The following is a 23,651-nucleotide window of genomic DNA, read 5'->3' on the forward strand; positions in this document are numbered from 1 at the left end:
TAGAGATAAGACAACTACAAAACCACAGATAGAAAATGAATATAAATCTCAGAGACATAATGATGTAAGATTTTAATATTCCACATGCAAAATGGGTAAATGAGGAAAATATAGTATATTTAATGTTAACAGTTAAAAGATTTGAAAACATGCCATTATGAGAAGTAAAATATTTACTATCACAAAACACAAGGAATAACTGAAAGGGACTGTAATTATAGTGAAAATTCCCTTTAGAAGACATAAGAAAATGTATAAATTTGGTTGCAATAGGTAGTGCTCAATTCCAGGAAAAGAACAAAGTGTAATGCCATGTAAGTACAAAAGCACTCATGAGAAACCCATTATTGTATATGCTAATGTAAAGTTAATATAAAAGAAAACAAATTTAAAGAGAAAATAAGTAGGTCAAATGATGCTTATTTTGGCACTATGGTAATATGAATGATTTTGTCTTTGTTATTTAAGAGATTAATTTTATGTGTTTTATAACTATAAGTACTTTAATCATCTAAAAGAACAACCACAACCTGTTTATTTTTATTTTTAAGGGATAATAATAAAATAAAATATAATATAATAAGATAAACAAACACTCATACTTAAGAATTAGACCAAACAAACAAACAGAAGGAAAAGAGCCCAAGAGAAGACATAAGACTAAGATATCCACTCGTTGACACACACTGGAAAGCCATAATATATATGCAGAAGGTCTGGAGCAGACTTGTGGAAGCCCTGTACATGCTGACCTGTTTATTTTTAATATCTCCATGGGAAAGGTGAAGGTTCATTTTGAAGTCTTAATTTGTCTATCTTCCTCACTTTAGATGTACACTTTGAGGAATTCTTTTTATCCTGTGTGCAATTTGCCTTAGCTCCTAGTGATGTCTTCCTTAACAAAACTGTAATTTCACCCAAAGGGAAAGACGGTACACATGAATGTATGTGTGAACACTTGTGCAATAAAAACAGTCAGCATCCAAAGAACAGCAGCATTATTTCTTATTAAATGTAATTATCTTATTTCTGCTAGAGTAAGAAGCAAGAATGAAAAGGTAGGAGGACGATTATAGCAGAGAACATATGCTGATTAACTTTTTAAGGACTAAAATGGCAACTGCACTTTGCTACACTGTATCTTGAAGATTACACAAAAGAAGACATTCAGTCACTTCTTACCTGCAGATCTAAAGAATGATGATTGGAATGCTTCATTCTTCCTCTGATTTGAATGCCCATTCTTCAACATCAGTATCAAAACAAGCATTTTTTTCTGTTTATCTATTTAATGCTTATAAAAAATGTATAGAACTTCAGAGAATCAATTAGTAGTGCAAGCATTTGTCTCTAGGTACCAGGAGAATTACAACTGAGGGTCAACAAAGGTCTGGGTAAATCTTGAGTATGACAAATGTTCTTAGCAGAAAACCCACAACTTTGTTCATGCAAAAATATGTTCAAGTATATTTGGTAAATACAGATAAATACTTAAACCATAAACAGTATTGACCTCACTATAAGAAGTTTCATTTTAATGAATGTTAATGACCTTTTAACATTTAAGGAACCCTTTTCTCCTTCTCTAATAAGAAGGGCATCACAGACACCATATAACAATGGCCTCTACAGTGAGTGTTGGTGGTTGTAAGCAGTATTGTGGGTCTTTGATTAGATTTTCTTTACTCTGTTATTTTCCAGCTTAGGAAGGATTTTCTGGGCAATAACTGTCTTCCTGCAGTCAGCTTATAATGCTGGTAGGTACAACCTTAAGAGGTAGGTCATCAACAAAGTTTGAATACATTCTGCTCCAGAGTGGACAGAGCAAACTTCAAGGTAACCTGCAGTGAAGCAAATTACTATCCCACTTCTCTTACAACTTTGTGTTATATTAATCCCTGGATTTAAGAATAGGAATATTTCTGATGTGCTTTTGAAAGTCTGATGTAACTGTGTTTAAGAAAGGAGAACAGAATTCTCTAGAATACAAGGTTGTAAACCTTTGAAAAGATGTGCTGAGTAAGTTTTTTTCCTGCATTACTTTCTGGGTACAGTAGTTGTGGTTGGTTGTTAAAAGATACCAAAGAAATAAGAAAGAATGGAGAATGCTCAGGAGGCAGTTTATTTCAAATTCTTGCAAAGGCAGGGATATTGGAAAGATGTCCCTGTGCTTGAAGAAGCAATGATTGAGACTCGAAAATATTTGTTTTTCTTTGTCTTCTGTATGTGTGTATGAGCATCCATGTGGTGTTTGGGATGGTTCTTTCTCCAAAAGATTCATTTCTTAAGCAAGCTAAGTTGTGTGTGTATGGGCATGCATGCAGTGTTGGAGGTGTTTTGTGTGTGTGTGTGTGTGTGTGTGTGTGTGTGTGTTTATGATAAAAGATAAGTTAGATATGAAACCTTAGACTCACAAATATAGAATAGATAGGATATCTTCTTTAATTTTGCCAAATACAAATAGACTAGATATTATAACTATAATCCTTGCTTGATAACTGTTTTGTTATATGTAATTTTACTATGTTAAAGTTAAAACCTTTCTTTTGAATAGAAAGAAAATGGGAAATGATAGGTGATGTCATTCTGCACGCTGTGAATATGTGTTGCCCTGATTGGTTGATAAATAAAGCTGTTTGGCCAATGGTGAGGCAAAATAAGGTTAGGCAGGACATTCCAACTAGGGAGAGAGGATGGAGAAAGAGAAAGAAAAGAGGAGATGCTGCTACCCATTGCCAGAAGAAGCAAGATGTAAAGATACTGGTAAACCAAAAGCCACATGGTAAAGTATAGACTTATAGGAATGGGTTAATTTAAGATAGAAGAGCTAGCTAGCAAAAAGTCTGCCATGGCCATAGTTTAAAAATAATATAAGCCTTTGTGTGTTTATTTGGGTCTGAGCAGCTGCGGACCAGGTGGGACACAGGAAAACTTCTGGCTACAGTGTGTCTTTCTCCAAATGATTCTTTTCTAAAACAAGCTAAGTGTGGGATCATTCTCAACTTTAAATTTGTTGCACTCAGTCCCCCAATGCACAGCAAAGTCTGTACTGATCTTTTGAAACTATATTTAGCATATTTTGGAACATGCCCTAAAGTCTGAAGATGAAAATGTATATTCACTCTGTAAGGTACACCTCTTAATTCATTAAGGCGATTCTCCTGCAGTGTGTGTATTTGAAAGTTCTGATTCCAAAATATATCCCTACAGCTCATCCCTCATTCTGTACATGAATCCAGTCTCAACACTGTCCTGGAAAGACAATTTGAAGGATGTTTCCCCTAATCTTATTAGCCTTCTTCTAGGAGAGTATAACTGCCCATGCAATTCTCAATTTCATTAGACTCATTAAATTTAAATTGTTGAAGGTTCTCTAGTTTGGGAAGTAAAGTTAGCTGTCAGTAAAGTACTTGCCATGCAAACATGAGAACCTGAACTTGGTCCCTGGAGATTCCTAGAATCCATGTAATGAAGCTGGGTGTGGTAACATGCAAATATCTCAGTGCTGTGGAATCAGAGGCAGATGGTTCCCTGGTGCTCATCAGGTAGCCAGTTTAGCTTAATGCATGAGTTTCAGGTCCCTATGGAGACTCTTTCTTGAAAAAATAGGGTGGATGGCACTTGAGAAAGACCCCTGGCTACCAAATATGTGAGTACACATATGCAACCCTACCCACCCCTAAAAGCTTTGCTATTTTGTTTGCCAACACACTGTGTCTAGCTCAAAAGAATCCCTGCCAAGTCTTCCCTGACAAGAATCTGTACAAGTACCTTGTATATACACAAGGGCTGTAGGCTATGCCCTTCATTAGGAGAACTCATCTCAGTCCCAGGAAAGTAAGAGGGAGGCCATTAGCCTGAGACTGCTCTGCAACCTATGGTCCTATGTATACAAGCTGGAACTTCACTTGGAAATAACTGACTAAAAACTAAAAAGGTAAACAAAAGATCAAGCTTTCATCAATCACAAATAACAAATCAGCCGATGAATTACGTAACTAAAGGGTTCCTGTTGGACCATAGTCAAATGAGAGAAATGCTTCATCTAATGATAGCGAAATAAGACCAACACATCACAATAATCAGTCAGCTGACATTTTTAAATCCAGGCACATGTTTAGCCTGGTAAAGCTGATTATTCACAATGCTTAGGGTAGAGTGCTTTGCACTTCTTCCAGGTTTGAATGCCACCCTATTCATGAATTTTTCCCTGCACAAATAAGCTTTCTCGAGTCCACTTTGTCTAAAGGTTTTTCTCAAACTATTCCTATATCCCACCTACAGGTTGTTCAAGCTCCTATTACAATTCTTCCTAGAAATCTGTTTTTTTTTTAAGTGCACAAAAGCTGGACACTCACAAAATGATAAATAGTTCCTACTCATTGGACAAAGTACTTTGATGGGTTCTAACTTTTCACCTAATGTGAACACAAGATTTCCATCCAAAGATTTCTAAATCAGGTTCTCACAATTAAACTTGATTGCTCACTTAGTTTGTAATTTCATCCACTATGCTTTACTTTCTGGACAGCTGATTGTTCGTTTGTTTGTTGTTTGATTTTATACCAAGGACCCAACCCAAGGCAGGGACTTACACATGCCAGACAAATACTCTACCCCTGATCTATATCTCAACAACTCCTTCCTTCCATTATGATGATGTGATCATGGCATCCTGGTGTTAGCACACTTGGATTCCTTTCTATTTAACTAAGCATTCTTGTGGATTCTTCATAGCTTGTACTATATATCCCCATAAGTCCACCAAGACTCAGAAACAATCTATAGATTCTGTTACATCCATTATGAGATGCAGTGTGAGACCATGACTTTTGGAGATAAGGGATTTTGCTCCTATACTCCACTCACAAAAGATTCAGAATATTTTATTTGCACCCTTCCATGGATGTCAAAAATCCCCCTTGAGTATGTATGTCTTGTAACAATAGTCCCTAAATTCTTATTAATTATAACAGAGAACAAAATCTTCGCACTGGGTGGGTCAGGGTTCTTCAAACTCTACCTGTTTCTGACTTACAGAAATGAGCCTGACACTCAAAATCTGCTTTAGAAACCAAAAATAACTTTTATGGCTTCTAGGACAGGGTTAAGAAAACTCACAGACTCTGTTATAGCCTTGGGGAAAAGTTATCACATGAGCATCTGTAAAAGGATGGCAGTTTTAAAACTGTGCTAAGAATTAACATTTCGTGTTTATGCCAGATGTCAGGTACACTGCTTTTCTCTGAGCTGTCAAAAAGCAGAATACTGAGAGAAAAGGTCAAAACATCCTGAGGGATGTCAGTAGTGCTTAAAGATTGTAATGTTGGAAAAAGTTGCTTTAAGTGTACATCTATCACCACTTCAGATGTCAATTCATATCAAGTGGAAACAGAACAGGCTTTCATAATAGCTTTGTGGGATGCAATATGCTTTGGCACTGGAGCCGAAAACACACCATGGTTACTGAATGCCTGCCAGAGTGGGCCCCCTTTTCTGAAGATCAATGATTATGGATGATTGATGGGCTGCTTTCCCTACCAGCAAACACCAGCCTGTTGTTATTACTAGAACAGATGTAAATGTGATCTGCACATAATTAATTGAATTTACAAAATGCCAGAAATATATTAACTAGTCAAAACAACCTTTTAATTTTCTCCCCCCAGATTTCATAATGATGTAATGAAGAAACTACCCACAAACATATTAAGACATCTATAGCTATGCTCATTCTGAACAAATTCAGAAAGATAGAGGACTTATCCTTAGATGAAATAAAAAAAAAAGAACCTTCTTGCCTCCTCTCTCCCTCTGTCTTCCTTTCTTCCTTCCCTCCTTCCTTTTTATTCTTCCTTTATGTTTAATTTTCATTTATATTTCCTCAGTTCAGAATTGCATCTTTAAATAAAACTCATATGGAAGTACGATATTTAAAATACTTGAAGAGGAAGTCAGTTATAAAAATTAGAGGTTTGTTAGCTAGTTTTAAAACATTATAAAAAAGTTAGTTAGGTATAAAAGTTAGAGGACCGTGGCACAACATTGTACTACTAATGTCTTTTAGTGTATTTTGAATGCTATAGTCTATCTTCCATCTAGGTAGCCATTTCCTGTCTGGAGTTCTAAGCACCTCTGTCCTGCAACACTTCCTGAACAAAGGCTGTCTTCTCTCTGGAGAATGGCCACATCTATATTTCTCTCTTTAGATAAAGGAATCCAACCTTATCCAAGAAAAAACTCTGAGAAATAAAAGGTGTTTTCTCCAGCATTTTTAGAACAGGTTTTAGAGGAAAAATGTGTTCATATTTTTCTATTAACCCTCACACTATTAACAAGAACACACTGTGAAGATTGCTGCTGACTCGGACCCAAGTGGTTGGTCTCTTTGGATAGCACAGGCTGATGAGACTGTAAAAGCATTAGAGAAAACAGGGTCTGTAGAGCACAGACTTTGCACCTTTACTGCCTAGACTTAATACACCAACCCACTGGCCAGAATCCTGCTGCAGAGGATGTGCAGAGCAATGTTATAATTGGTGGTAAAATGATGGGTGGTATTGCTGTTGCCTAGGATACATGAAAAGCTGTGAAAAAAGAAATTCAAAGGGAATTTTATAAACTCACAGGTGTGAGTCTCAAAAGGGACAATATCTGCAGTCACTGTGATGGTACTAGAGATTTCGAGTATTCTAGAAATAAAACAAGAGCTCTCTCTGTATCTCTCTGTCTTTCTCATTTTCTGTCTCTGTGTCTCTCTATCTCTCTGTGTCTCTGTCTCCCTCTGTCTTTGTGTCTCTCTATCTCTCTGTTCCTCTGTCTCTGTGTCTATATCTGTGTCTCTGTTTCTGTCTCTGTCTCTGTCTCTGTCTCTCTCTCTCTCTCTCTCTCTCTCTCTCTCTCTCTCTCTCTCTCTCTCTCTCTCTCTCCTGTGTGAGAAAAACTTTTTAGTGCTGGGGATTGAACCAAAGCCTCTAGCATGGTAGGCGTTCTCTCTCCCACAGACAGATCTATATTCTCAGACTTCTTTTCAGTTTTTAGTTTCATTTGGTGGCTAATGAAGATGACCAGGATAATCTTGAGCTCCACCATGGATCCTGAGCTGTCTCCCCCCTCACAATCTTCTTGAACCAGCCTGCCAAGGAGCTGGTTACAATCCTGAGTGACGGAAAAATTAAAAACTTTCTAGACTTACATAAAATTTCTACACGACAAAGCAAGCCATTTGTTCACAGCTATAATAAATGCATTGCCGCTTGAATATTGTTTGTCCTAAGAGGAACAGCATATATATATATATATATATATATATATATATATATATATATATATATATATATATATATGAACTTGACTTTAATATGTCATTTAACTTTCCAACTCATCTTTCTCCAGATAAAATCAAATGCAAACATTATAGAACCAGTGTTTATGCCTAATAAGTCCCCAGTCTTTACTTTCCCACAACTTTGTTGTATTTAGCTGACTGATTTAGCCTCACTTTGGGGACATAAAACATTTGCTAAAGGAAAGTAATGATGTAAATTATGCTAGAAGGGGAGATGCTTAATTAGTTCTGAGAAGTATGTAAAACAAATATGGAAAACTCCAGAAGGGTTGAGATGCTCTTGTCTAGTACTGCAGGCCTCCAGGATCCTATAATGAGCTACTTTAATTAGCCTTGTTGGGAATTAATTTATGTACTTCCAAATTTAATAGAAGTATATTTTCAAGACTATAAACCATAAACTTAGATGTCTCTGAGACTGTGTTCTTTAATAACATTTAGTGAATGAGATTTTTTTTTGTTAGAACTAATTAAATATTCTTAAAAGAATGACTTCTAACTGCAGTGTACAGGCTAGAGGTACCTTTAAATCATGCTTTGTTTGACCCAATTTTTGAGAACAGTTTTGACAAACTGACCAACAAATGGCTTCTGACTTTTCTAGAAAATTTTAAGAATATAGTTTTCATTATTTACTTTTCTTATTTGCATGCATATATGTACAATTCTCACAGGAGTCAGAAGATGGCATCAGAATGTCTAGAACTGGAGTTTTTATGGTTTGGGAGCTGTTACATGGGTGCTGGGAACTGAAATTGGGTTTTCGGCAGAAAAAAAACAAGTATTCTTAATCCCTGAGCCATCTCTCCAGGTCCAGAATGTACTTTCTTCATGACAATAATCAACTGGAGAAGAGTAACACAGGCTCTCCTCGGATGGAGCAATTTTTGTTGACCAAAGCTCCTCCAGGTCCAAGATGGATGATGTTTTACATTATATGTTATTTTTCTGTTCTCTTCCTGGTTGTGTAACAAAATAATAAACCATTTACTGTATAAAAGTCTGTCTAATCTTGGGATATTGGAGGAAATTCTAGGCTTAGGTTTACTATTATGGAGAATTAAGTACTTGCTATTCATCTTTCTGACAGGGTAATCGGGGCTCCTTTGGTCATCACCTGGAAAAGAGTTATTCCAAAAAGAGAAACAGGCACCAGAATAATGCTTAGACTGTTGTTGAAGACAAGAAGCCTTTTAAAGAAAGTTTCTCTTCCATTGTTAAAATGACATGTTCCAAGTAAGAATCAATCTTTACCAAAATAACAACAAGAAGTTACGGTCTAGTTAATTTTAATTGTCAACTTGAAACAGTGTAGAATCACCTGGAAGGGAGTCTCAATGAGATCAGGTTCACCAGCAGGCCTGTCTATGAGGGATTTTGCTTGTTATGTTAATTGATATGGAAACACTTAGCCCACTGTGGGTGGCACTATTCCCTGCATAAGGGCCTGGACTGTTTAAGAGTGGAGTAGTGGGCATGCGTATATTCATTCTTCCTATTCTGCAGAGATGTGAGTGCTAGCTGCTTCAAGTGTCTATTGCCTTGACTTCCCTGCAATGGTAGACTGTTGTCTGGGGTTTTAAGACACTAAATAAATTATTTTTCTTTGATGTTGCTTTTTCAAGGTATTTTATCCCAGCACAAGAAATGAAGCCAGGACAAGTCACAAGGAGTTGAACAGCAGATGACTCTCAGACTCGGGTGACACAAAAGGAAACAACCTTTGTTTTCCTAAGACAGTGAGACCTTGGAATCACTTGTTGCTGCGTTATGACCAGATGCTAATGGATAACAGAGAAAATTTCCTATCTATAGCTATCTCTGTGTGAAGTATGCAAAATGTCTCCGTGTCTCCAATGAACTTAAGAGTGCATTAGCAGAAAACCATGTTACCAATTAAAAACAGATAAGGAGATATACACATGACAAAAAACTTAACTCAAAATCACTACATTTCCTATGTTTGATAAATGCAAATAACTTTGGCAATGTGGTTCAGTTGTTAGAATGCTTGCCTAGCATGCACAAACTCTAAGGTTTAATACTTAGCATGGCATAAGCCTAATATAGTGGTGTACACTTTAAATCCTAGCACTCAGAAGTAGTGGCAGGGACCTGAGAAGTTCAAAGTCATTGGTTACCAGAATATATTGTATGAAAAAAATCAATTTTTTAAAACCATCCTCAACTACATATCAAGTTCAAGGCCAACCTGATATATCTGAGACCTTATCTGTTTTTTAAAAGGGAAATAAATAAATAAGTTAAAATGATAATAAAGTATGCCATTCATTTATGTTACTTGGCTAAACCCCAAAAGGATGGTGATCATTATGAACTTATGAATAGTCTTAGAAACAAAATATGGAAATCTTCATTAAAACATGAATCACTTCATGATTTATCTTTAAAACCCAATATCATTTCAAATTTTAATAACAAAAAAGGCATTTTTAAATAAAAGCAAGGTCTAAAATAGATGCACATAAGTTTTGAAACTCCATCCCTACAAGATTCTTCTGGTTTTTATTCTAGGCAGACTCCACCCCTTTAGGTACAACAAACACAGATACAACAGGATACAAATCCAAACTATTCCCTGCAATGTGGTGCCTATAAGGTCCAGAGCTAGGCAAACTTATTCAACTGCTGGGAAATGAGCTGAGTTTCTGTGAGCACACACAGATGTAGTTCATGACTGGTTATCTATCTGCTACTCCACTCCTGGGCAGGTGGACACATGCCAGGGAACTCTCAGGTACATCACTCAGTATATCTGCAACCTGGGTCTCCAATTCAGCTGAGGTTAGTGAAGAAAGCATTCTGCTGACTGTCAATTGCCTGGGTTATAAATAAATGAACATCAATTCTCTGTACAAAGTAGTCTACTTTGCTATTTCAGTTCAAAATGACTACTCAAATTCACTCACTAAAACATTTCTCCTCTTGTACTTTCTCAAAAACTTTAAAATCATGTGGCCTGAAGACAAAGTATGGCTAGTGTGGCTTCAAGACTATCTGGATCAAAATTCCCCCAAGTCATGAGTGAATAATGCAGATTTCTAGAAAAGACATTGTACCCTGGGGTCTGAGCTGGGGACTAGGCCTATAGTACATATTTTTAGCATGTCTTCTGAACAGCTTTAGGAGGCACCTGCTCAAAGTCACAGAACATTGCACTTAACACACACAGGTTAGGAGCTGTGTGTCCACAAGCCCCCAAGGCACTTAATTATGCAAGGATTGTCTACTTAAAAGCAGCAGAAGCTGGATCGTTGTAGCAATTCAGTTCCACTTCCTCTTAGGCAGAGAACACCAAGAAACTTAGTCAATATCCTCAACTCCTTAGGTCCTAGTTAAGGAACTATATCGATCGTGCTGGCACATAGATGAAGTTCAAGCCAGGCCTATTTAAGAGTCTCACTCCTCTCTCCTTTTCCCTGTTTCTTCATCTTCAAGCAATCTGTCTAGGTGGAAGGGTATAAATGCATGAAGGGCAGGTAAGGTCGGAAGCACTTGATCTGGATGGATCTGAGTGACATGTACTGCTCTTCAAGTTAAGCTACTGCATTTTTAGGTTTCTTTATTCACACACATTCTCTAGACTTGATTAAAACACAAAGATCAAGCCAACAAAATGATTCAGTGGGTAAAGTTGCCTGGCACCAAGGCTGATAACCAGAATTTGATTGACAATCTGACTTCGATCATCAAGGGGAGTTTGATCCCTAAGACACATGTGGTAGATGAAAAGAATCAACACCCAAAAGTTGTAGTCTCATCTCTACACATGTGCTATAACAAGAATGTCACACACACACACACACACACACACACACACACACACACACACACAGAGAGAGAGAGAGAGAGAGAGAGAGAGAGAGAGAGAGAGAGAGAGAGAGAGACAGAGCTTAATTAAAGTAAATAAAACATTTATATAATTACAAAGTAACCATTATTTTATCTCTTCTAATATAAAATGTAATTCTTAGCTTTGATATAGTGGTAGCATTGTTTCTCCTCAATTCTGGGGTGCAATGTTAAGAAACAAAGCTTTATTGTACATGAGAGACACTAAATTCACAACCTTTTATAGGCATAAGTCAGAAACCCAAGCTTTAAAATAAACTATATAGACAATTGATTGGCTTGATCTGTTTGGGAGGCATCCAGGCAGTGGAACCAGATCTTGTGCTCATTGCATGAGTTGGCTGTTTGAAACCTGGGGCCTATGCAGGATTGTTTGGCTCGGCCTGGGAGGAGGGGACTAGACCTACCTGGACTGAGTCTACCAGGTTGACCTCAGTCTGTGGCTGTGGAGAAGGCTTTGCCCTGGAGTAGATGGGAATGGGGGGGGGGGTTGGGGGGAAGGTGAGGGGGATGGGAGGGGGAGAACAAGGGAATCCGTGTATGATATGTAGAACTGAATTGTATTGCAAAATAAATTAAAATTAAAAAAAAGACACCAAAAAAAATAAACTATATTGAAGAACTATTTCTTGATTGGTGGATTCAAACTCCTAATTTTCCCTGTGTATTGTTGATGGGTTTCATGCTTAGTCAGACTCTTGCCTGTGGGTGGCAAAAAGGATCGCAAGAAGAACTCAGCTGCCTCTGGAGAGGGAGAAAACAAATTCCTCCTTTCTCATCATCCTTTATTGGACATTAAAAGGATCTGAAGTTGTAGTGTGAGGGGAAGTCTGGAGTCTTGCTATATGTAGAAGATGTATGAGGAATGGTCAGGTCAGTGGCATATCTGAAATCTGAGGATATTGGGATGGAGAGATGGCTCAGCTGCTAAAGGCTAGGTTTACAATAAAAATATAAGAGATTCTCACATTGACAAAAATAGAGAGTGTATGGAGGAATCAATAAATCCACAGTTACTTCGGATTGCCTCTCATGACCCTTTCAACGATTATCTCTGATATCTTTATAACAATAATTAAAGAAGGATGCTAGGGGAGTTCTCAAAATGTGGGACTGATGTTTCTGCATTTCTTGTATTAAATTTCCTATTCTCCTTACAATTCATTTTGTTAACAGAAACACACATATGCATGCACACGCACACAAACACTACCTACCACAACAAAGGGTGGGAATGCAATGTGTGGGTGTACACTGCAAAATATTCCAGTTCCTCAGTCCTTAATTTTTTTCCACAGGTCGTTTATCTGTCTCTACAGGGTTGTATGTCTCACTCCTGGGCATCAGCATTCCCTGATGCCTAATGTGGAAGATATACAGGAACTATTCTACCTTCCCAGGTTCGAAATTGAATGCTTTCCAGTCAAACTACCAAATTATCTTGATAAAGCATCTAATTTGCCCAGCTTGTGACAGAGATACTCCTTCACGTGAAGCCAGATGGAAAATATTAGCTGTGGGCTCTGCTTAAGAGGGCAAGGGAGTCTGGCTTAGCACTGATGTTAGGACAGGGTGGACATCTCAAGGCATCCTCGTTCCTGTCTATCTAGGCATAGTTTTTATTCTAAAAAGCAAGTCTTGGAGGGGCATTTTGGTACGTGTCTCAATCCTAGGGCTAGGAAGGCTAAGGAAAAAGGATGACAAATTTGTTGTCACTTTGGAATACATAGTAAGAATCTGCCATAAAAACAAACAAACAAAAGCAAGAAAACTCAAATAAGAGAGAAACATGGAATGACGTTGTCCAAATCTGGGGACAAAATTTTCAGGTAGCAAAACTTCCTGGTGTAGTAGAGACAAAATAAGTAATCTTCTTCAAGGATTCACATAAAACAGTTTTAATTTCATGCTTTGCCATATGGTAAATATATTAGGACTGTGGTATGTTGGCACATGTGTAAATAAGATGGAAACAAACAATTCATGTGTGTTGCCTTCTTAAATCCTCACAATGATCATCTAAGGATGGATTATGATTTACCTGCTCAAAAGAAAGGGACACAGAATTTAGGAAACTTGCTCCAAATTTCAGATTAGAACATACTCCAAATGTGAGATTTAGAACTCCAATGGTCTAGCACCACCCTAGTTTATGGCTTCTCTATACCTTTTGTGTATGTGTGTGTGTGTGTGTAAGATAGTGTTTAAAAATATTTTAATTTGACCCAGACATCCATCAAAAGTATTTGAAAAATGTAAAAATAATGCAATTTGAGATAAACAACTTCATCAAAACACTCAGAAGTTGTAATTTATATGTGTATAAGAAAATTTCTCATATTTTCAATTTTAAAAAGTATTAGTTCTACATTTGAAGCTGAAATTTCTTGCTGTGTAGCTTTGTGTAAATTGTATAACCACCTTGAGCCTCAGCTTGCCAATGTTAAAAAATAGCACCACTCATCTCTTTAAATAGATGCAATATCACCTTGAATATCAGCACTGTTACTGTCATTCCAGGGCTACTTAGTTACAAGCTGGAGGACCTTTGTACTCTCAGGTGACCCAACATCCTGCGAATATGGAAACTCATAATGAACTTGCAATATTTTGCAAAGTGAGCCCGCTAAATTACACTTGGGGGCTGGCTCTGGATAGGGCTCAGTAACGACTGAGTTGAATATATCCCAATAAAGTTTATTGCAGAGAGCTTATAGGTTTTCCTCTACTTAATATCAAGTATTTTCAGATGCAACAGTAAAAATTTTCTGAGATGTATAATGCAGTGCACATACCCAGTTAATTGTTGGATATATCTGTAAAGCAATGCAAACAAAATGGATTAATGGATCGAGTAATAGATAAATAGATGGAAGGAGGGAAGGAAAGATGGATAAAAGGAAGGTTGGCTAACTCAATTAATACTTTTAATTCATAGTTTCTACAGTTAAGCAATTTATAGTAACACAAGATTCCATAACCAACTATAAAATGAATGTGCAGCAACTGGATCTATTAATCCTACCAACTATTTCTACTTAGAGATGAAAAGCTCTACAGTAATCCCTATGATTTCAGCTGAGGCTCATATGTTAACTAATTCAGAATATACTTGTGTGGATGTCATGGATAAGTTAGGATTTTTTTTTTTTTTTTTTTTTTTTTTTTTGGTTTTTCGAGACAGGGTTTCTCTGTGTAGCTTTGCGCCTTTCCTGGAACTCGCTTTGGAGACCAGGCTGGCCTCGAACTCACAAAGATCCACCTGCCTCTGCCTCCCGAGTGCTGGGATTAAAGGCGTGCGCCACCACCGCCCGGCTAAGTTAGGATTTTTGACTCTTAATAATGTTAATGGTAACATCAGCATTGACAGAAATTTGTTTTGTTTTGTTTTGTTTTTTCACAGAGTTTCTCTGTGTTGTTTTGGTGCCTGTTCTGGATCTCACTCTGTAGACCAGGCTGGCCTCAAACTCACAGAGATCCACCTGGCTCTGCCTCCCGAGTGCTAGAATTAAAGGCATGTGCCACTGGCACCTGGTGACAGAAAATTTTTAAAAAATGTTTATATAATTGTGATATATTATCCATTCAGTCTACAAGTAGATTCTCTATCTCTTCACCTTGATATGTTTACCTACCACTTAGCAAGAAGCAATAGATTCAAGGCAAAATTCTGTAGCTTAGATGACAAAACCTTAACAACCTAACACTTATCAACTTCTTAATTCTGGTTTCAGTTTTGATGAGGATAGTAACACTATGATGTAGCTACTGGGCATTCTGCCTTGGTTTCTGCTTTGATGGAAATAGAAGACAACTGTTTTGATGTGAATCAAGTCTACATCTTGCTTATGGGAAAACTATGATGACTTTCAGAAAGGCTTTGGACACTAACATTTAAACAGAGCTCCTGTTTCAGGTGTGACTGCGTTATAAATAGTGAAATGTAGTTTAAGAAAACTGAGTTCACAAAACAAGGGGAAGCTATAATTCCAAATAAAATTATTCTGGGACATTAATGGTTAAGAATCATGTACCTTTTCACACTAGATGATGGGTCTTTCTGTCTTGCTAATGTCTCCACCAACTCAACAAATTCACAATGAGATGAAAATTTCTACTTGGTGCCATCTATGCTACCTGAGATAACTTTTACATTTTGGCCTGTTCATTTTGGGAGAAACAAAATCATGAAGATGTAGCTCTACAGGGTGTAAATCCCACACCATCTGGTTGTGCAGCTTCAGTTCTCGCCTTGGTCACACCAACACTTTACACAGCAATTTTTAGCACAAAGTTGCTTCAGCCTCTACTACCTGCTGCTTGACACCTCACACCCCCCTTTCACATCCCAAAGGCTGTGTAACACAGGATTCCAAGTGGATGGCATTCTAAAGAACGGAATGTTCAAATGCCTGCATGTAGTACAGACATGGCAAGGTACAGCAGAGACCAGTTTGCTTATGAAACACTAGGAGAGGCGTTGAGTCTTTTATCCATATACAATAAATTTTACCTGCCATCATTGGACAAAACCAACTCTTGATTAAAATACATGCATGGAATAACTTGATTAACCTATGAATTTCTGTCTAATTAGTATTTTTAGCAGGAGATGCCTAGACACCAGTCTTGTAACCATATTTGTAATAGGGTGATTTTTCTCATGCATTTGAGTTCCTAATGATTTTATGAAGGCTAGCATCTACATGGAAATTGCATTAATTATCAGTATTTCACACTATTGGAAAGTAGATTAATAATTACTCTATAGGAAATCTATGTTGAGTGTCTTATTTCTGGTTTGTCATCTTGCTATTCTCCATGTAACTTAAAGCATTACTTCCTCTATTTTCAGAGAGATTCTGGATTGTTCTGCAGAAAGGCAACAAACTGAAAATGACAGAAGGCATGAAAGAATAAAGGAAAGATTAAGAATTTTCTCATATGACAACAATTCCTCTGATCAATGTATGTATGGAGACCCAGGATCAATTTGCAATTTCGTCCAACCATGGGGAAAATTTCCTTTAATGGCATTAGATAAATGGATGACTGTTCTCAATCAAGGCAACTCTGGTAGCAGTATGGAAAACATACTGGATTTTTTTTTTTTTTTTTTTTTTTTTTTTTTTTTTTTTTTTTTTTTTTTTTTTTTTTAGGTTTTTCGAGACAGGGTTTCTCTGTGTAGTTTTGCACCTTTCCTGGAACTCATTTTGTAGACCAGGCTGGCCTCAAACTCACAGAGATCCGCCTGCCTCTGCCTCCCGAGTGTTGGGATTAAAGGCGTGCGCCACCACCCCCCGGCACATACTGGATTCTTAACTTTAGCTTTGTTAGTTCATCTCCCCATTCTACTTAGATAGAAAACTATTGATGTATTCAAATAAACCAAAAAGTTAGTAATTTACCTCATGAACACAAGAAAAAAAATTCAGGCCCCGTTAGGCTCTTCTGGATGCTAACAAGGAGTCTACCCCCGACCTACATCTCAAGCCCAAACAACAAGTTTCAATACAGCTTGACTGCAGCCAATAATATTAGGAGAAATGGTACAAAGGAAAGAACAATGGCAAAGAAAGAGAGAAGAGTAATTATTAACTGTCAATAAATAGCAGAGCTATAGTTCTCTCTGATCAGAATGCTGACATTAGGAAGATCCAAGCCAAGAGCAATTGCAAACAAACAAAAGACTTTGGCATTTGGTTGAAATCTATAACCTAAAAATTACCAAATGAGCAATATCTGTGTAGTTATGAATTTCTGACTCCTCAAGGGTTCACTGCAAGATGAGGAGAGACAGTACTATGGGTATGACAAGGGTCTTTTGGAGTATATGACATCCATCTATGATGAAAGGATACATTATACATATAATTCAGTGTTTCTTCATGCCTTTCTATTTCCATCTTATCGTGACCCACTGAAGAAGACATGTTAATGGAGATTTGAGACATTCACAGATTTTGTGGAGTAAAACACCAAACTACTGATGACTTGCATACATTCCCACATGTGTCATAGAATTTAACTCTTTAGTCATTTTCTATTGATTATGAGACATAAACCAAATCTCTGTTAGAGACCATGTTTGCTTTCATATTACACATTTGGGATCAAGAGTCATGGATTAAAATCATGGTCCCTTTTATTTCTTGGACTCTGTGATCATCATTAAAAGGCTAGCTATATAACTTCATCCTTAGGACTTAGACAAGAGTTTTATGAGACAATAAAAATATACAAATCGGTTAGAGACCTGGAAGACCACAAAACAATGAAATAAATCAGGGAGAAGAGTACCTTAAGGACAATGCTTCAGGCTTGAATGTGAGGTGGATGGTGGGCTATTCTCAATGGAGACATAATATTTTGTTCAAATGAGCTAAATGCATTCTAGTGGAAGCTAAGAAAAAGAGCTAGGTATGAAGGCTGAAGGGCAGAATGAGACAAACAGGTAAAGCATCAGGGACTTTGCAAAATGCAAGAGACAGTTAAAGTCATGCTGCTGAGTGGTCCATGGACTAGCTATGGAATCTTCTCAGAAAAGCCTCTTAGAAACACAACATGCAGACTCATTGGATCAGAACCTGCATTATGTCAAGACTAGGGTTAATTAATTTCCAATTAAAGTGTCAGTCTCAGATGCAATGTATTAGAGGATGCCTAAACCAAACCCAGCCTTTGAGTCAACTCAGAGAAGGTGTCTGCCCATAAAACATTACTTAGTGCTGACTTCTAGATGAAAATAACAGGCATGGAAATTATAACAAAACCATTAACTCTGTTGCCTATTATTTTTAAGGGATAATGGGGAAATTCAGAAGAGGATAATTAAAACAGTTAGGAGATGGGAGGCCAGAGTAGAGGATAGAGTGTGGAGTGGGATAACTAAGGGATTTTTAATATCTACATGAAATTTACTACTGTACAAGGTTCATTGTGTGTGTGTGTGTGTGTGTGTGTGTGTGTGTGTGTGTGTGTGTGTGTGTGTGTGTGTGTGTGTGTGTGTAATTTAAATGGAGTTGCCATATAATGGAAGAAAAAATATCTCAACTAGAAATCATATGCTACCCAATAAATCCCACAATACCAGAAGTGAGTTACATCTTTTCGAGTCATTGCCCAAAGAGGCTCCTTATATCCCCCACAAACTACAGGCTATCACCGATGCTATTGATTATCCTTGGTTATTGGTTATTGCTGATAAGACCCTTTTGCTGAAGAAACCACATACTTACAGTAATGAACATGGAGAAATATAGCTGGTACTGAACTGGAAGTTTCACCTGTACTGGCTATCACTAATAGTACTAGAAGGTTCTACTAGAGGAGAAAATTAATCAACAATCTCATCCATCTAGGAACACTGAGCTGTGAGCTATAATGACAGCCTGCCTGAAATCTATGCCTACTGATATAATAGTGGCACCAATGGTAGGGGACTAACCAATCACTTTTTTAAAAAAATTGGATTTAAGTCCAAGTTTGTGAGATGAAACCCATATACTATGCTGTTAATGATGCAAAGAACTTGAAAACTATATAGGTCATTGGCTCAAGGGATATTATTTTGGCAAATGAATATAGTGATAAAATAACTCCTAATGACACATTGCTATACCCATAGATCAGTGCATTGCCTCCAATTCTCCAATTTTGAAACTGCAGAAGTCCTTGGCTTGGGCTGCTCTTACAGAACACCCTGTGTATTTTCTTTTGGAAAATGTCTACAGGGTCTAGATTACAGCATTTCACCATGGTCATGCTGGAAATTTTACTACTTACAGCTCTGAAAGTCTTCATAGGCTATCTGTCCTCTTATCAATATTTGAAAACTCGTATCTTGCAACCCAAATACAAGTCGGATGGGAAGGATATCTGATAAGGTTGTTTCCTACCTTAAGCCTCATGAGTCATTTCTGGTGAAGATTTCACTCTCATCATTTCCAGGAATGAGCCCCTATACTCTACCTTAGACTGAGATTCATCCTTATCATCTATATAACCAAGAGACTCTCACTTGCAGATAATGCCTGTAAAGCATTTTACCAGCACACTGCTTAATATCCAAGGAAAATGCAATAATGGAAGCCATTAAAACTAGCATTATTGCCATGATGATTACTTCTTTTTCATGTTTACTTCATTAGGTCCCATAAGAGGGAATATGAGAGGTGAATCAGATTTGATAGTTCCTTTACTCACCAAAACTAATGCTTTTAAGTATTTTAACCACAGAGAAAGAATGAAGAGGAAATGAAGTAATATAAAAAAAAAAAGCAAAAATAATACAAAGGAGTGAAGGAAGAAAACAATTGTATGTCTGGAGAAGACTGTGGGAATTTCAGAGGAGAAATCCTCAGTGGCCCCAGCAGGGGCCATAAGCACTCTGAAAATGCCTCCATTGCTTGCACTGCTAAGCCCTGCACTCACAGCTTCAGGTGCTCTGAGACCTGGATCTCACCCTTTACAGAATTAAAGTCCCTCAGTCATCCCCATGCAGACGAAACAGCTGAGTTTCTTCCTAGAAAAATCTCTAAGTATCTGTGCCTGTCTGGTTGGTACTTAGGACATTCATTAAATACTGTATCTTGGGAAATAAAGCAGTGGATTTTTGTCAAAAGCATTTTAAATTTTCTGAATCTAGAAAAATCTTTCATTTCAGGAATATGTTCATGTGTTCTACAGATACTTAGTTTCCTGTTATAAAGCATCTTGGTGCTATGCAATTGGGCAGAACATAAATGCTGGCTTGGGCCTATGCTACAGTAATATATAAACCAATATGCCAGGACAGTGGATAGGGATTATGTTTCAGCACTGAGGAGATCTGTATCGGTGAAAAGTGCATCTTCTACATTTAAATATGACCTGGCCCTGGCCATCTTCCTATATAATAAAGCATTGACAAAGGTATTCTTTTGTTTATGTTATTTGCTTACTAATACTACACATATCTTGAGGGTTAATGTGTATGATTTGAAGAGACTTCTTTTCTTCTTCACCTACAATCTAACCAGACTTACACATTTATTTCATGGATGTGCTTTAATACTAAAGAAAGCACTATATGCTACCACTAAAAGCTGAAATAAATCAAGATGTTTTGAAGTAGAATCACAGAGTCTGGCCAACAGTTTGTTGGCCCTTGTGTTCCAGTTCAGCCAAGAGTACCTAAAGCTGGTCATCCAGCTTCTTAGGGTCAATTGCAGAAACAACCCTGGAGTGTGAAGTGCATGTCTTGCATTGGAACCTCATGCATATGATAAGCAGAATATGAAATAGTACTCACCACCAGAGTGTGGTGGGGGTCCACAGAGGAGGACCACCCCCTGACCTTCACGGACTGATACTGTGCTTCTCATTCTGGTCTTAAAATTTTCAAGATCTAATAAAAAAAGAAAAGAAGAAGAACATTTCAGAATGAAAAACAACATGTTCTCTTTCTTTGGAGACAAATTTCAAATCTCTCCCAAGGAACCCCAAGAGAATGTTTACATTCAGGAAGAAAGGTAGGATTTGATGTCTTTATGAAGCCTTCTTGGAAATCAGGTGTATAAATACAATACAAATATGTGTCCATTGATCCTTTGTTGCTGTAACGGGATTGCAATGTTCTGGGGCCTCCAAAATAGCAAAGTGTACCTGAGAATAAAATAACCACATAATATGATTCAATGAAAATAAATGGAGTATCCTGCCAGGTAAATTTGATGGCCAGATCCACCCCAGTAACTCACTACATCCTAAAGACAGTGAACCCCACTATCTGACTATCCACACCCAAACTCCTACCTTATAATATCTGATCATAAGCATCATGTATAAACATTATTCTCTACCTGTAATTATTTCACTTTATTGAACAACTTAAAAATAGATAGTTTCCAGGTAGCAGTCTGATTAATGTCATGAAGGGCTGTGTGGAAAGTGCATAAGTAGAACTTAGAACACAGCAATAAATTAAATGAATATGCCTATTTTTATTTATAGCTGCAAAAAATACTAGTTATTTCTATAATAACCCAAAGGATGACTTTCAAGAATTCAATAATGTGTTTTTAAAAAATCAATCAATGGCAAATACTATTTTTATTATTAGCAGTAATTTTTTAGTAAAAGCATAATTTCTTCCAATAACAACTCAAGATAACACATATAGATTTAGACTTCCTAGCTTAACTGACCACAGAGCAAAAGAACTATCGACTTCCTTTTTTAAATAGCCTAAGTCTATACAAATTGTTATTCTTTATCTGTGTTCCAATCAAATACCACAATAAACTCATTGACTCACTAGAAAATACAATGCTTAATTAAGTCTACACAGTAAATGGAAGAAAGATCTGTTTCTCTAACTTCAAATAAAAATGTTTGAGAATTACACAGTTTACCATCTATATATGAAAAATTGCACTACACACATACACATTAACACACACACATACCCCCCACACACACTTAGCTCTTAAGCATTTAATAAAATGTGTAAGAGTGTACATTGCAATATATAACAGAACATATCTTTGGGAATAAAATTCAGAAAACTTCAACTTTCCTTTGAAAAACATAAAAAGACAAGGCCTTTTTTTCAAATTGATAAAGCCTTAATCTATAGACATTTAGAAGTATTCCAAGCACCATAAATCAGTACAGCAAGCAAATGAATTCTTGTATTTACGATTTTTTTCTTTTCTTTTCTTTTCTTTTCTTTTACAATATAATTTAATTCTACATATCAAACACTGATTCCCCTGTTCTCCCCCATTCCGGCCCCCTCTCCTTCCCACCAGCCCACCCCCCATTCCCATCTCCTCCAGGGCAAAGACTCCCCCGAGGATTGAGATCAACCTGGTAGACTCAGTCCAGGCAGGTCCAGTCCTTTCCTCCCAGGCTGAGCTAAGCGTCCCTGCATAAGCCCCAGGTTTCAAACAGCTATTGAGATGTAGTATTGATCTTACAGTGGAGGATGTCACCAAAGTGAACCAGTGCAACCAGAAAAGAAGTGAATTTAAGTATTCATTTTCATTAGAAGCTAGTCTACAGAAAAAAAAGATATCATAACTTCTTAAAGCAGTAATGATAAAAGATTCCTAAAATGCCAAAACTCCTGTAGCATGAGTTGTAACTAGAATGCTGAACCATTTAAATATTTAAATGTTAAGTAAGAATGAAATCTACTCACAGAAAAGGAATTTTCAAAGATGCTTCTTTAGGGATCTAGAGTAGATGTCATTATTGCTCCTTTACCTTACAATCCTTGTTTTCTTCTACTACGTAATTTTATACCTCTGAAATTTTTAATATTCTAATTTTGTTCATCTATAGTACTTATATGGAGCTGTGCACATGTCTAGGTAGAGAAGTGGAGTCAGGAGACTAATTTTCTAGCTGGTTTTCCCCTTTCACCTTGGGATCAAACTCAGACCCAATGTCCTTTCACTTGAGAGATTTTTACCACAGATTTTCAGGCTTGCAAGGCAAGTGGTTTTACCAACTGAGTCTTCGCACCAACATGACTTGGGAGCTCTTTAGTCACTGATTTTAGCCAGCAAGCAAGCACACAATAATGAATGAATGAGACAAACAAGTAGGAAAGAAAGAAAGAAGAAAGGTAATTCTATAAAAAGCAATTTCTCTTCTATAGGTAAAAGTATCTTTTGCTTACACTCAAATACTGTTTAGCTCAGATTGGCCTCATATTTGTACATTCTACTATAAAGGAGAGTAAAGAGACATTGCCTTTAATTCCTGATCTGGCTAGTTCATGGGGCGTTAGCATTAGCCCTATCAAAGAAAAGTAATTACACTGGCTCCAATGTGTCTACCAGAGCATCAGTGACAGCAAGGCTCTGTGACTCCAATGGAGGTTTTCCCCGACAACAGCATCTCCTCAATGTGTCTTAAATTTCCCAATTATCATTACTACCAGGGATATTTATTTCAAAATGTAGGTATCTGAAAATCACTTAAAATTAGCAAGTTAAGATGCCTAATAATCTCACTACTTGAACTTCAAACATACTAATATGACTGTGGTTTCCTATGAACCTGTATAAGACTTGGTCCAAATTAAATATCTCAATTGTTAAAGAATTAATGAAATTGCCTATGATATAAATAGTGTGACAAGAGGGTATAGCAGATAATTAAGTGTCATGAAGACTTGATGCTCTTTGCTGAAGACCTGGGTTCAGTTCCTAAGCACCCACACAGCAGATCATAAATTCTGTAACTCCAGTTCAATGGGATCTACTCTGCTGGCACTGCATGTACATGACACACATAAATACACACAGGGAAAGCATCCACACACACAAACAATAACAATAACTAATTTTTATGTGTCAAGAATTCACTGAACGTCAAGGATGTTTATGCATGGACACTTAAATAAATGTATGAGAGATGCATCAAAGAGTAGGACACA

At 37.1% G+C, this 23,651-nt stretch overlaps 1 protein-coding gene across 2 annotated transcripts in view; it reads right to left on the reverse strand.

The window, feature by feature from the left end:
• Positions 1-23,651, reverse strand: part of Cntn3 (contactin 3) — a 395,670-nt gene that overhangs the window by 158,959 nt on the left and 213,060 nt on the right. For both annotated transcript variants that reach the window (XM_052719452.1, XM_052719453.1), the window contains one exon: positions 20,514-20,609. In XM_052719452.1, coding sequence (XP_052575412.1) covers positions 20,514-20,609 — 96 coding nt within the window. The remainder of the gene's footprint in view (positions 1-20,513; positions 20,610-23,651) is intronic.

The sequence above is a fragment of the Peromyscus californicus genome, unplaced genomic scaffold, assembly GCF_007827085.1.
Source record: "Peromyscus californicus insignis strain IS unplaced genomic scaffold, ASM782708v3 Scaffold_6__1_contigs__length_162567912, whole genome shotgun sequence".
Taxonomy (NCBI): Eukaryota; Metazoa; Chordata; class Mammalia; order Rodentia; family Cricetidae; genus Peromyscus; species Peromyscus californicus.